General features: G+C 32.8%; 1 protein-coding gene and 1 long non-coding RNA gene across 4 annotated transcripts in view; one reads left to right on the forward strand and one right to left on the reverse strand.

Annotated features, from left to right (window-relative positions):
- Nucleotides 1-12,993, reverse strand: part of LOC130635505 (hillarin-like) — a 35,613-nt gene that overhangs the window by 7,394 nt on the left and 15,226 nt on the right. The window contains exon 1 of one of the 3 annotated variants that reach the window (XM_057444845.1): nt 983-1,091. The exons of 1 other annotated variant lie outside the window; for it this stretch is intronic. Coding sequence is in view for 1 of the 2 variants with exons in the window: in XM_057444844.1 (XP_057300827.1) it covers nt 11,160-12,918 (1,759 nt within the window). In the remaining variant the exon portion in view is untranslated. Of the gene's footprint in view, nt 1-982; nt 1,092-10,403; nt 12,919-12,993 lie in introns of those variants that run through there. One more of the 3 variants, XM_057444844.1, reaches the window with a different exon arrangement.
- LOC130635506 (uncharacterized) lies at nt 4,099-7,264 on the forward strand. The gene is made up of 2 exons (XR_008982165.1): nt 4,099-4,142; nt 6,883-7,264. It is a non-coding gene; the product is annotated as an uncharacterized LOC130635506 (long non-coding RNA).

Consider the following 12,993-nt stretch of genomic DNA (forward strand, 5'->3'; position numbering starts at 1 on the left):
GAAGTAAATGGATTTATACAAAAGAAGAAATTCATAAACAATAGAAAAATATGATTCTAGAATTTTTCTAAAGGCAGTTTCATATTATAGAAACTAAAAAGAATTTAAAACACAACCTTGCATACATAATATATATACAGCAAACTTTCTAATACAACAAGATATCATACATAAAATGAAGCTATATATATATTTGTAACATGTAAAAGATAATAACAATTGATGTTTCTGTGTTGCCACGGTTTTATGAAGCTACAACATATATATATAAAAATTTAAAGTCTCTATATTTTAAACAATTCAGATTTGAATATCCTTGATGAGAATTAGATGCAGTTTGAGCCTTGTGTCAGTTTAAAGTTATATTCTTAGAGGTTATATAATACCAATCAAGGTGTTATAAAATTTAAATTTATATTTACACCAATTCACAATTATATGCCCATCAATTATTATATTATCAATTATTAAGGCTGTTAATTTTTAATATGGGCAGAATTTTAGCTAACGTTGGCAAAAATATCATACTTTCTGTCCTATTATCGGTTTAATAATTTTAAACGTCTAAATGAGGGGTATTTGTTAAGACAATTAAAAATGGAAAAATGCATCCTTTGAAAGTACCTGAACTTAAACTTTAACCTAGTATTTACTAAAATGTAACTTCTTGAAGCATGGTCCAAAAAAGAATAAAAACAAGTGAGTTGTGTGAGGATATTGTTCAAAAATTGATTTTTCCTCAGGCTACACATTAAATTTTCTTAGAATGGTTTTTCTACTTTTTAAGAAAGGTAACGAGTCAACTAGCTTCTACTTTTAATAACTGGAAAGAGTGCTCCCAGGATCACCAGCAGCCAGATAGCTAGGCTAACTTTTTCTATGGCAAATAAATAAATTGAATTGAATCGCAATCTCCATCAAAACCTTTCTAAATGAAAACCTAAATAATTAGATAGCAGCCACATGTAACGTAAAAAAACACCTTTTTATTTCACTTTACTTCACTTTAACTTTTAAACAGCACAGATTTGTCTTCTGCCAGAATAATCAAACACGTTTTCGGCCACTCACTATAAAAATTGGGCAGTAGAGACATTACGTAAATAAACACTGCAGTAGTTATAGCGATAGCGCAACCTCGAACTTCGTCTTCTCAGAGTTCGGGTCTATTTTTACAAGGAATTCAATCTCTGTGGCATACTATTCGCCTATACGAATATGAATCTCGTCCACAGGGCATCTTGTATATTATCTGACATCGGTGAAGCGATATAAACATGTTCGTGTATCTGCAAAATGGTTATCTGAAATCTGCAGAGAACAACATCGAACCACACACAGCGATGGTGTGGTAAAAGCTCCCACATTTAAACAATAAGCATTTTCTACATAAGAGTGTTTAATCGCATGGCTAACAAACCTTGATGAAAAAGTATGAGTTTAGTGAAAAAAAAGTACATGTGTAACGAGAGAGTGCTACAATTACGATTAGAACACGGCATATTCAAGCTCGATTCCAGTACCCTCTAGAACTATCAGAAAGCACTGCGCCGTTGAGAAACACAAAGTCCTAAATACAAAAGTACATTCACACCTCTAATCTAGTGTTTGCGGCTCCTGGATGGCTAGATAGTTTTGGAAATTTTTACGATCGGTTAGCTGATGGGATAGCAGAGAGAAGCTGTGTTTTGTACAACATAATTGTGACCTGTGTTTGAATGAAAATTTCATTAGTTTAATAATTGCAACAGCGATATGCGTGAAAAAAAAGTGAATGTGTTGATTACTTCCTTTCGAACTCAGTTAGTAAACAACTGGCAAATAATTAGATATTTATTATTATATAATTAGAAGAAGAAAAATAACCGAATTTAATTGTAACATACCTAATTCGTACAAATTTTAGCAAGCACTAAATTTGGCGATTTTGGTCTGCAATCGCCATTCACAACAATTTTCCAATACGCTTATTTAAAAATTTGTGTAATTCTTACGTAAAACTGGAATAATGGCACCCATAAACCTATTTTTTTAATTTGAATAATATTACTAGGCCAGAAAGTTTGTTAGAAAGTTTGTTAGTTTGGAAAATTTAAACTGATAATCAACTTGTTATTGGCTTTGAGATCCCAGTGTTTTAATAAAATATTTTCATCCTAAAAAAACTCCCAACTTTAGAAGCGATTGGAAGAAAATTCGTTAGCCCTGTTGAAACAGGACCAAAATGTTTAGAACATTCATTCTTTTCACACTTTCTCAATATTTTCATGCATATTTAACTGTGTCTCTAATTAACGCGACATGGATAAATTCGCATAATAACAATTTGGTACAGTCTAAAAAAACACCGACGAAAGAAGGACTTCAAATCGAGAAAATCGAAGTCACTTAAATCATTTCTACATCAACATCGATAAAAAAATTCCTGGGGCTTTGATGATGGAGATCCTAAATTACCATTCGATAAGTGCTAAAACACTGCATAAGGAAAATATGCGCCTAAAGTTTTCTTACTTTGGATACTACGAGTTCTCTAGTCTTATTTAAGAAACGTCTGACAAGTTTACTTAATATCGTCTAGTCCAGCTTGTACCTACTTTTGAAGTAGTTGGAAGACTTCTAAAAACGCAGAGAATGGTTGATATTAGCGTTGCTATCCTGGTAATTTAGATGTTGGTTGAGAAATGATATTTATTATACCCGTATTCTGTCCGTCTGTTCAAAATGGTAGCTTATATTCCAGAGATCTTTCCGCAAATTTGTAGAAACGAGAGGTTTATTAAATCTAAAGCGTATTATAACCGCACCTATAATTATAGTGACAGCCCCCGTCAAAGCAAATTATATGACTTTGTGCTAACAGGTGGGCAAAAAATATCGACGCCGAAAAATATGCACGATAGGCAAAAATCTGAAGACCGGCGGACCCGTGGATTCTTCTACGACCTAACGACTATATTTTTTTACAATCGTATACCATTTTGTTTTTTTAAGGATAACCTCATGTGGTTGTTATTATCATTGCCAACACACATTGTTTAGGATGCTGCGGAAATTTCCCGAAAACAACCCAGTTTAGTTATATGTTTTTAACCCTTTTACGTAATCACATGCTAGCTTCAAGCTTGGTTCATAAGCGCGTGACGCATAGTTTTTAAAACCAGCTAACTGTGCATGTGTCAACAAAATATATCGTATATGCTCGATTTACCGCCCCGTTTATTTCAAAATTGAATTTTTAGGGGTATGCTTTATTCGAGATGGGCGCTAAAACGTTTTTGTGTCAAGTAAAAAGTTTCTTTTTGGGAATGATGGTAGTATGATGTTGGTAGTAAAATGATAAAACAGAACAGTTCAGATTGTAAAAATATTGTTTTAATTTAATCATAAATGCTTGTATAACTTTCCTTTCCTAAGGTTCCTCTACATCAATAACATCGTCCTTTTTATTTTTTTATTTTTTTTTCTAATTTCCTAAATATTCAAATAAGCGCCGCTTTGGCTCTTAAATTGTAATCCAATCGAGCATTTACGGTAATCATGAAGTAAGACATGCCGTTAAATTCAGAAATTCTGCTTCACGTCAATTAGACAAATTATTTATATAAGGTTTCAAGATGGTAGATGGTTTGAAAGATATGATAGAAGTTCTTCCCCATCATTATACAGGATTCAGAAGATTTTAAGGATAAATAGAGGATTTGAATATAATCAGTACAAGACCACAACAAGAAACTTTAAAATTAAATGATACCCTAAAAGAAAGCGTTTTTAGTATTCTTGTAGAAAAACCTAAAAAATATTAAATATCTGTTTCGTTAGCCACTTAAGCTGTACCAGTTTTCTCGCTGTGAGCGAATCCAGGATAAAAACTAACCACTCGTGATAAAGTCAGTTATTGTCAACGCGCTACAACTACATTTAAAGCCGAAAAACTTGAAAAACTTTCTTTAAATTCTGATTTATATCATAACTTACGTCTATAAGTTATTTCGCTTTCACGTCTGTAAAATGATCTTTAATGTCAACAAAAACTTGTCCAATTTGACGTATTGTCTATAGACATGTCGCAGCATGTCAACAGACACAAATAAAAATAAATTTTTCCTGTCAACAGCCTGTTTGAACTAACATAAATTCAGGTGAGTAGAAGTTTGCAAACTTTTAACACTCATTATTTAGTTGGTTTTTTTTGTTTTAGGAAATTTAATTTTATTCACTCTATATTTTACTGCTATAGCGTATTCAAAGAATCATCATTTATTGCTTGCTTAATATTACTTAGCGTATTATTATATAGACTAATCGATAAAACCCGTGAAAAAATCCACTTAGGCAGGAGGACAATGTAAAAATTGGTTATTTTAGACTTTTTGATGATGCCAGTAGTGCATATACAAAAAATTTGACGAAATTCAGTTTATTAATTGCGTCTATTGTGTAGAGCTTAAACTGCTGATCAAGAAAATGTTGATGATCATGTGAACGATCCTATACATTTTTTTGATCAGCGTTTCAAGATCTCTTAACAAATCTCTTAAAAAAAATTTTTTGTCTTGACGGGTCATTGCTGAAAATTTTAAACCCTCCTATCTCAAAAACCGCTCATCAAAAGAACATGATCATATACATTTTCTTGATCAGCGCTTTAAGTTATCCACAATAGAGGCAATGTGAAAACAAAATTCTAAATTTTTGTTAGTGGATGGGTTGCTGACGTCATCAAAATTTTTATCTTGCCTTAGTGGATTTTTCCACGGGCCTTATCGACTAATCTATATAATAATACACCAGTTCTGTCTGTCTGTGACTTTTGCAAAGAATTTTTGTGTTCTGACATGTCTCTGCTGACATCATCAACCTTATATAATAATACGGAGTGTTTGTGACGGTCATAGTGGATTTTGCACAAATCTTCCATATCTTGGATTTGCATCAAATTTTTAGTGTTTCTAAAAGTTATGTATCTCACGAAGTTACTAAATCCTCTTTATCCGAATGAAGAATTCTTCAAATTTTAGTCAAATGTAGTTATCCGAAAAAATTTATTTCGCAAAATGAAGTACTTTGGAACCACTCATCCACAATAATAAGCTCCGCCTCAACTTTTTCCGAAATAGATTACCTTAAGGTAACAGGGTTGTTACACCCTTAATGTAACAGGGTTGTTCCATCATCACTAATTGCTTTCACTAATTGACACAGGCAATCTTTTTTTAAATACAACTATGTATTAATACGCATTTTGTCTAAAGTTTGGTGAGAAATGACCATGTGCAATATATCAAAAAACGTTTTGTTGCATTATAATTTATCCTTGCAATCCATTATTTTACATCTCAGATAATAATTTCATTTTTCATTCATTTTGTGTCAACAACCTTTGGAATAAACTCACTGATTTTAATATATACATTAACAGAGATTTGTGTTTGACACTGATCAGCTTTTTTGTGAGACACATTTTGTATGTGACATTTTGAGTGATTTAAATTTTTATAGATGAGACGTATTTTGAAATGCTTTGATAAACTCCTTTCCGAATAATTTTTGCATTATCAGAAGTTAAGAGCAAGTAATTTAAATGTCACATAATTGGAGTTGTTGGACACCTTCAATTTTATGGTAATACTGCAGATTGTAAGATTCGCACCACTGTATTGTTTGTTTTTTGATGGACGTATATCTTTTACATGAATTAAATGAGAAATACAGTGGATTCTTCCACGGGCATACAGCTAGTCCTATAATTATTACAATTGCAGCAAACTTCTTAATACACTATGCATTATATTTCCTCTGCAAAACCATTAATTGTCTCCAAAACACCTCATAAGCCATGCCACAGAGAGAAAGTCAGCTTCATACGTAGAGTCGACATCCGCTTCTTTGAGAAAAGTTCAAGATAGCTAATGTTCAATTGAGAATGTTCCTTCTCTTTTGGTTTCGTTTAAAGATTCTTTGAGTGCGAAGAAAGTGATATCTTCAAACAAAAGACCTTTTTTAGCCTGCAATATATTGTTGATTTTTTACATCTCAAAATACAGTTGTGTATTTATCTGTTTAGTATTAGAATGTGCAAATCAACTTTCGATTATCTGTCGGATTAATCTTACCGTCATTTGTTTTGTAAAGGCTCCTACTATCGCGTTGTCTTTAAATTTAAGGAACTATTTTTTGTCTCGCTTTGCATCAACTATGGGGTATTGGTTCTAATAACTTTTTTTATATTTGTCTATAAATTTAAAAAAGCGATATATAGTTAAATATGATTAAATGAGCCTGGATCAAAACTACGGACAGGCAAACTCCCTGGTTTTCACAACCACTAGAACAAAAGAAAGAATTAGATATCAGTTAATAAATACTACATCAATTGTTCTGCCTATTTTGGCTTGAATAATTCCCATTGTTAATGTATCGGTGTCGCGAACCCGGCCTATACATTCAAGTTCGGGTTTTTCATGCAGTTTTACAACATCATATTTGGCTTAACGGTCGTTTCTCATGTTTGCATGCGTTAAATACATCTTGTACTATAATTTCCTTTAATTTGATCTGGATGGTGATATATCTTGAACTTCAGTCAAGATATAACACCGCCGTACCATATCTAAATCTCTACTATCAAGTCAAGTTAAACAGGACATATATGAATGAATCTCTTTCAATTTCATCGGTGGTGAATAAGAGGCGGTGTTATATCTTAATTGAAGTTCTCTGTACAAAATCTGCCTTTACTATTATTATATTATTTCTTAGGCTTTCATCTGGGCTTTCCCCTAGGAATTAATAAAATCTCTACCATCTACACTATCTTACGTGTTTTTTAAAGATGCGTAACAGCCATCTTTAGTACCATCTCAAAACTTCTGATTTTAGATTGAAACAAAATGTCAGATTCATCAGATTCAACACTACAAAATTGGCTGAATGGCATTATCGATTATATAGATGAACAAGAACCACTGATCGCATGAATGTAAAGGCATATGAAGTAAGCGAGATACGTGACTTGAAGACTGCAATGGAACGTGTGAGTGGAGAGATCTTTATGATTGGAATCACAAGGTACTTCACAAGGTGCTGCTAGATAATGTACCAAGAGAAGTGTTTAAAAGATCTTGGGAAGCCTACGCCAAGGCCAACATATGTATGAATATATTGAAAGAAGAGCTTGGAACACGAAGAGAAGAGGAGTAAAAAGACACAACAGTTTTATTGTTATTATTATTCCTTGAAGCATAACGAATCTCTATTATAATAGCCGTATTCCGTCTGTCTGTCTCTACGCGGACCCCCTGCTGAGTTAGAAAATGATGTTACGGAAACACGAATATGAAATGCAATATATTTTTATCGACTTTGTTGCGACGGGTAAATATAAATGACGGGCGAACCCGTGGATATTTCCACGGGGAACGACTATACGATATATTCTTCTATTATCCTTCAAAATTTTCTTATTTCTTAAAGAGCGTATTCACACTTATTACCTTCGTTTTCGTATATTTTCTTATTCGATACGCGAGAAAATATCACTTAAACTACAAAACACATGAAGTCAAAGGGCAAAATAGACTATTTAAGTCCTTTTAAATTTTAGAATTCAATGGTGTTTTACGTCTTAAAAATTCCTCCGTTGGTAAATTTTTTTAAACTGGTTCAAATGAATTCAACAAACGAAGAATTTTCAAACAACAGAACTCAAGCGTGAACGCGAAATTTCTTTTTCTAGATTATGTAACGAAATACAACATGAAAGAAAGTTAGAAGGATTAACAAGTGTGTGCACAATCGAGTAATATTCTTCGTTAATATTTTCTCGTGTAATGGGGGCCTTATTAAAAATAAACTTACACTTACACTCGAATTGCGCAGTGATTTTTCGAAATACAAATATTTGGTCCCTAGCGTACAAAAAAAGTAAGGAAACTTAACAGAAAATATTTCTGATGATATTACAATGGTGATACTACAACTATAAGCAATCTAATTCATGTGATCTGACTGTTTTAACCCTATTCGGTCCGGGGTTTTTCGAACATACTATGACCGGGGGGGCGGATTCCGCCCCCCCCCTCAATAACTTTTCATAGGGTTGTTCAAATTGAATCAAACTTGGCACACTTATATTACGTCATAAAAGCCAATAAACTTTTGCTTGCGTCAGCACATTTTCTGTGACGTCATCAGAAGCTTGAAAATTGTTAAAAATGCCACTATCTGCTTGAAATATAATTACTTTTGTTCTAGAGCGAATTTTTACATTCTGTTTGAAGTTTCCGAAAGCTAAATAAAAGTTATTTAACATATCTTCCGGTTTTTACATGGATCGGATAAAAAATTGCCAAAAATTGCCCGAAAATCCGTTTTTTTTTCGATTTTCAGGTAAAATCCGACAAAATCGGGAAATCGGATTAGTCACGTGTTCAAATTATTGCAAATGATTCTTCTTGATGAAACAAAGTTGTGTTGCAAGTTTCAAGTTCTAAGGATAATCCTAACAGGAGTTATTATATTTTTCCCTTTATAAGGATTTCATAGAGATTTTTAGGGGTAGTTTCGAGTAATGGCCAATATCAAAGCCTCTGAAAGGTATGGGACCTGAAAAATTAGCATGCAGGTGTCTAATAGATAAATGTTGAAACTCAGTAAGTATCATAGTCATATAACAAAGCAATCAGGAGTTATTAAAAAAAAACCGTCAGGGGGGGGGCGGAATCCCCCCCCCCCGGACCGAAAAGGGTTAAAGTGCAAAATTAACGTATGTAAGTATAATTAAAGTATATGAGGTATATAATATGAATAAAAGAACTCCAATTAAAAAAGTTCAAAATGTCAATGATAGTGTTAAATATTAAGAAACGACATTTTGTTCTGCCGTAAATGTTGATTCAATCGTCACACTCTTTTGGGATTCACCACATCAATATGTTTCCTTTTTATACATTATTTACAATAAAAACCACATTCCTCTATTTCGTTTATTAATTTTGGCGCAACCTACTGCGCGAAGAAACGCCTATTTTACGCAGTTCATCGCGTAAATTAATGCAACTAAGGTACCTGTACTATCCACTTACCTGTACCATGCATCCAATAGATGCTGCGCTGAATCTAACCGCTACGTTCTTAATTATTAATATCAATTACTTGTCTGTCACACAAGAAGATTTCGTGCATCAGATGCACGAAACATTTTTGGACGAAATTGCAGATGCTACGTATTTTTAATTATTCCCTTGGATTATGGACTGCTTAACGGCTATTCTTTATGTAAATACTTGTCGTCTATCGAAAAATGCCTGCGCTCAGTTTTATTTTGAAACCGCGGAGTAATTTCGTGCCAACAAGCGGACAAAATGCACGAAATATGTACGATTGTAAAAATCTGAGAATTAGCAAATCTGTGGATGCTTCCACTTTACTCTGCACGAGACATGCATAAGGCAGTGAAAAAAGAACGAGCCACTGACCAATTTTACAAAACATGTAATGAATCAATGTTTTCTACCTAAAAATGTTTAAATCAATGGTGCAAATATAAATAACTACTTTAAAGCAAGAAATTTTCGAGGAATTGAAATTTTGCGGGTTTTTTGGTCAAAATTGCGTTTTACGGCATTTTAATTTTGCAGTTGAAGCATAATCCAAAAAAATTCGAGGCATTCGCAGTTTTTGAGGAAAACATGGGTTTTGCGACAATTCAATTTCGCGATTCAGATTTTTCGGTGTCGAGATTAGTCAACACATAACACATAAGAACAAAGAATTAAATGCATCTATTTTCTGAAGCAAACTTCTTATTCCGTTATCATAATAATTAATCTGTGAATTCAGCAAAATGTCAGTGAATTTGTGCTGTGGCTGTACAAAGAGTCGATAGACAAGATAATTATGGGCTAACTTCTTTTTCATTTGTTTACAGATGATCCCGTCAATGATATAGAGAACAAAACAGTGATGCCTCAAAGTAAGAGAAAATATCGGAAAAAATGTCGGAAATATTGCAAAGAAGACAAAGAAGATGATAAGCCAGTAGCAAGGGAACAAAGGACATAAGGACATTTTTCATAACACTGCAAAAAATGAAAAACGAAGAGAGGGGGAAGGGAAAAATCAAAAATTATAATAATAATCAATTAGATTTTTAAAGAGGATGCTAATGTTTTATTCATTTATCTCATGTTGCAAAGAAAAACTAATCCATGCTAATTATTTGGTCTTTCATGCTACAGTCAAAATTTATCTCGGCTAAAAAATTCTAAAACATATATTTTTTCATCGGTTTAAAACAATAGGTGTTTTTGCGACATTTTAATTTCGCGGTCTGCGTCTGAATCCGTGAAAATTTCTTTCCTTGAAGTATATCTTATACATTAAAACGTTCAAGATGCAAATGAAGTTTGCTGTTAGATTTTTCTAGACAACAACAATACAATACTAGTAAAAAAAAAATAACATTAAAACGACTCTACTTAAATTTTGAAATGTATAATTGACTCTCTCTAATTTAAATCTTCATTTACATAAAAAAATCTCCGCAACAATTTTTTAATCATTGTATAATTTTCTTAAGAAACCTTTTGTGTTTTCATTTCCTTAATTTAAATCTCTCTAAAACAAAAACCTTCTCTTCGGAAAAATATTCTCTCTAAATAGAATTCTTATGTAGTTTGACAATGGGCTGACATTATAATGAACATTTTAATGTTTTTTCAATCTGGTCTGTTTTATCAATATATCCCCAACAGAACTTATCATGACGCAAACATTGCAGGATTTCAGTTTTGAAAGATTTCTGTGTTTAATCTTTCTTACAAGATTTAACATGAAGTCAACATAGAAAGGTTCACTTAACTAAGATACGCACTGTTAAATGTAAACGGATTACCCATTGTTTTTCTCGTTTCCAATTTGTAGTTTGACCAAAATGTTTTCTAAATCTTAACTTTCGAATTTATTTTTTTATAATTGGAACATCTTTTCTTCTCATACTATAGGAATTAGTGAAAAACAACTGCTAATATAAATCAGCTCGTAACGTTTGACCTTTTTCAGCATTTATACGTACTAAAAAATAAGTAAAATGCTTAATAATTTTGCAATATGACTTTCACTTTGCTTAATATATACTACCTAGCGCAGAATGTCCTTTATTTCTTCTTAATGTCAAAAGATAGGGTAAATATTTGACTCCATCTTTGAAAACAATTACATATATCTGGTCCACAAATGTCAGTTATGTTTATATCGAATTCATCGACGTCAAAATAATACTCCAAAAACTTGTGACGATACTTCAACGCAAGTACGCTATTGCTTAAATCCAAGGGATAGACGACCAAAGCATCTTTCCTTAAAAAGGGAATGTAGCCATCCCTATGACGCTTCATGAAAAAACCATGTAAAACTTTCTTTTGCTCCATGTGGAATTCTAACCGGTTCCCATCATATTCAAGTATATGTGTTCCACAGACAATTGTAGACCAATTCAAAAAATGCATAGAATGGGTAGTTTTTTTAGTCGAGCAAGCGTAAGCAAGGTTAAAGAAGGACTCTTTTCTCATGAAATCAGCCACGTTGTTCCAGTTAATGTGATCAGGTCCTAATGATTGAATATGTTCTATGGCATCTTTGTTTTCCAACTGGACTGTCATTACACGAAGCGTGCATTCTACTTTACCTTCCGCTACTAACTTCACCAATGCTTGAAGTTTGGATTTGTAGTATATTTCCAAACTTCTAAAAAGGTTACCATCGTAATGAAAGTTCTTGCTGAAATTAAAAGATTGCAAGAAGGGACCATATTGCAAATTGTAATGCTTAAATGGAGACGTCATAGAAAACATGGAGACATTACCATGACATTGTAACTCTAGTTGACCAAATATTTGTCCAGTCAGTTCGTATCGACAAAAATCAATACGATCTTGTTTCTTTAACAAAGAACTAACAGCTCCCATTGGATCGTTTTGCAAAAGAACAGCTTGCCATCTGCTAACTGCTTCTTTTAGCGTAATTGTGGCATGCCTCCAATGACTTATTAAATCTCTCACATTTGGCGTTTGTTTTGAGCTGGTAATTACTCTAGTGCATGCATTCTTGAAAGTTTTTAATGTATCCTTACTCCATCCTGTTGAGAACCAAACTTCTAGTATTGAATCAAGGCTGGACTGCATTTTCATCATTTCGTAAACAATCAATGAACGAGCCACACATATCTCTGACATGTCAAATCCAAAGAAAGCAGCTTTTTTACCTGCATCACCTGTAAATACTCCCATTACAAGTTGAAGTAGGTCTACATATCCAATAAAAACATAAGTTTTGCCGAACTCAAATTTTTTTTCCTTTACAGGAGTATTTCGATACAACTGATACATGTTCTTAGGATAATTGGTGTAATGACGGTTCTTGAATATTTCTCCCGGGGGTGGTTTTCCAGCCAAAAACTGAAATAAGTCAGTTGAAAGTGCATGAAATTTTTTAACAAGTAAATCTATACTCCATTCCATATTGTTCAATGATAGTTCTATTTCACCAAATGTTTTATGACGATCATAAATCGCCTCTAGCATAAAACAATGTACATCATTAGGATAGGTCTGGCGGTACTCTGAAAGAAAATTAGGAATTGGAAATTCTTTTAAATATTTTGGCTCTGATGGTAATGTCATGAAATATTTAAGAGCTTTTCTCAAATTCTCTGCTGATAATTCGTCCTCCCTACCGCATTGAATTTGCCCGGGTTTTTTTTCTTGATTTTGAGAAATGCATTTTGTTTTATGTTGCTTCCAATGGTTTTTCTGACACGCCCTACTGCAGTATATTTGTTTCTTACAACAGCTACAACGAAAACTTGCCTCTTTCACGAAGCAGCCATAACAAGTCAATGATTCTCTCCCATTGGATCTACGGTGAGATAAGACAAAATAAAATAAAATAAAATAAAATAAAATAAAATAAAATAAAATAAAATAAAATAAA

This window comes from Hydractinia symbiolongicarpus, chromosome 3 (genome assembly GCF_029227915.1).
Source record: "Hydractinia symbiolongicarpus strain clone_291-10 chromosome 3, HSymV2.1, whole genome shotgun sequence".
NCBI classification, from domain to species: domain Eukaryota; kingdom Metazoa; phylum Cnidaria; class Hydrozoa; order Anthoathecata; family Hydractiniidae; genus Hydractinia; species Hydractinia symbiolongicarpus.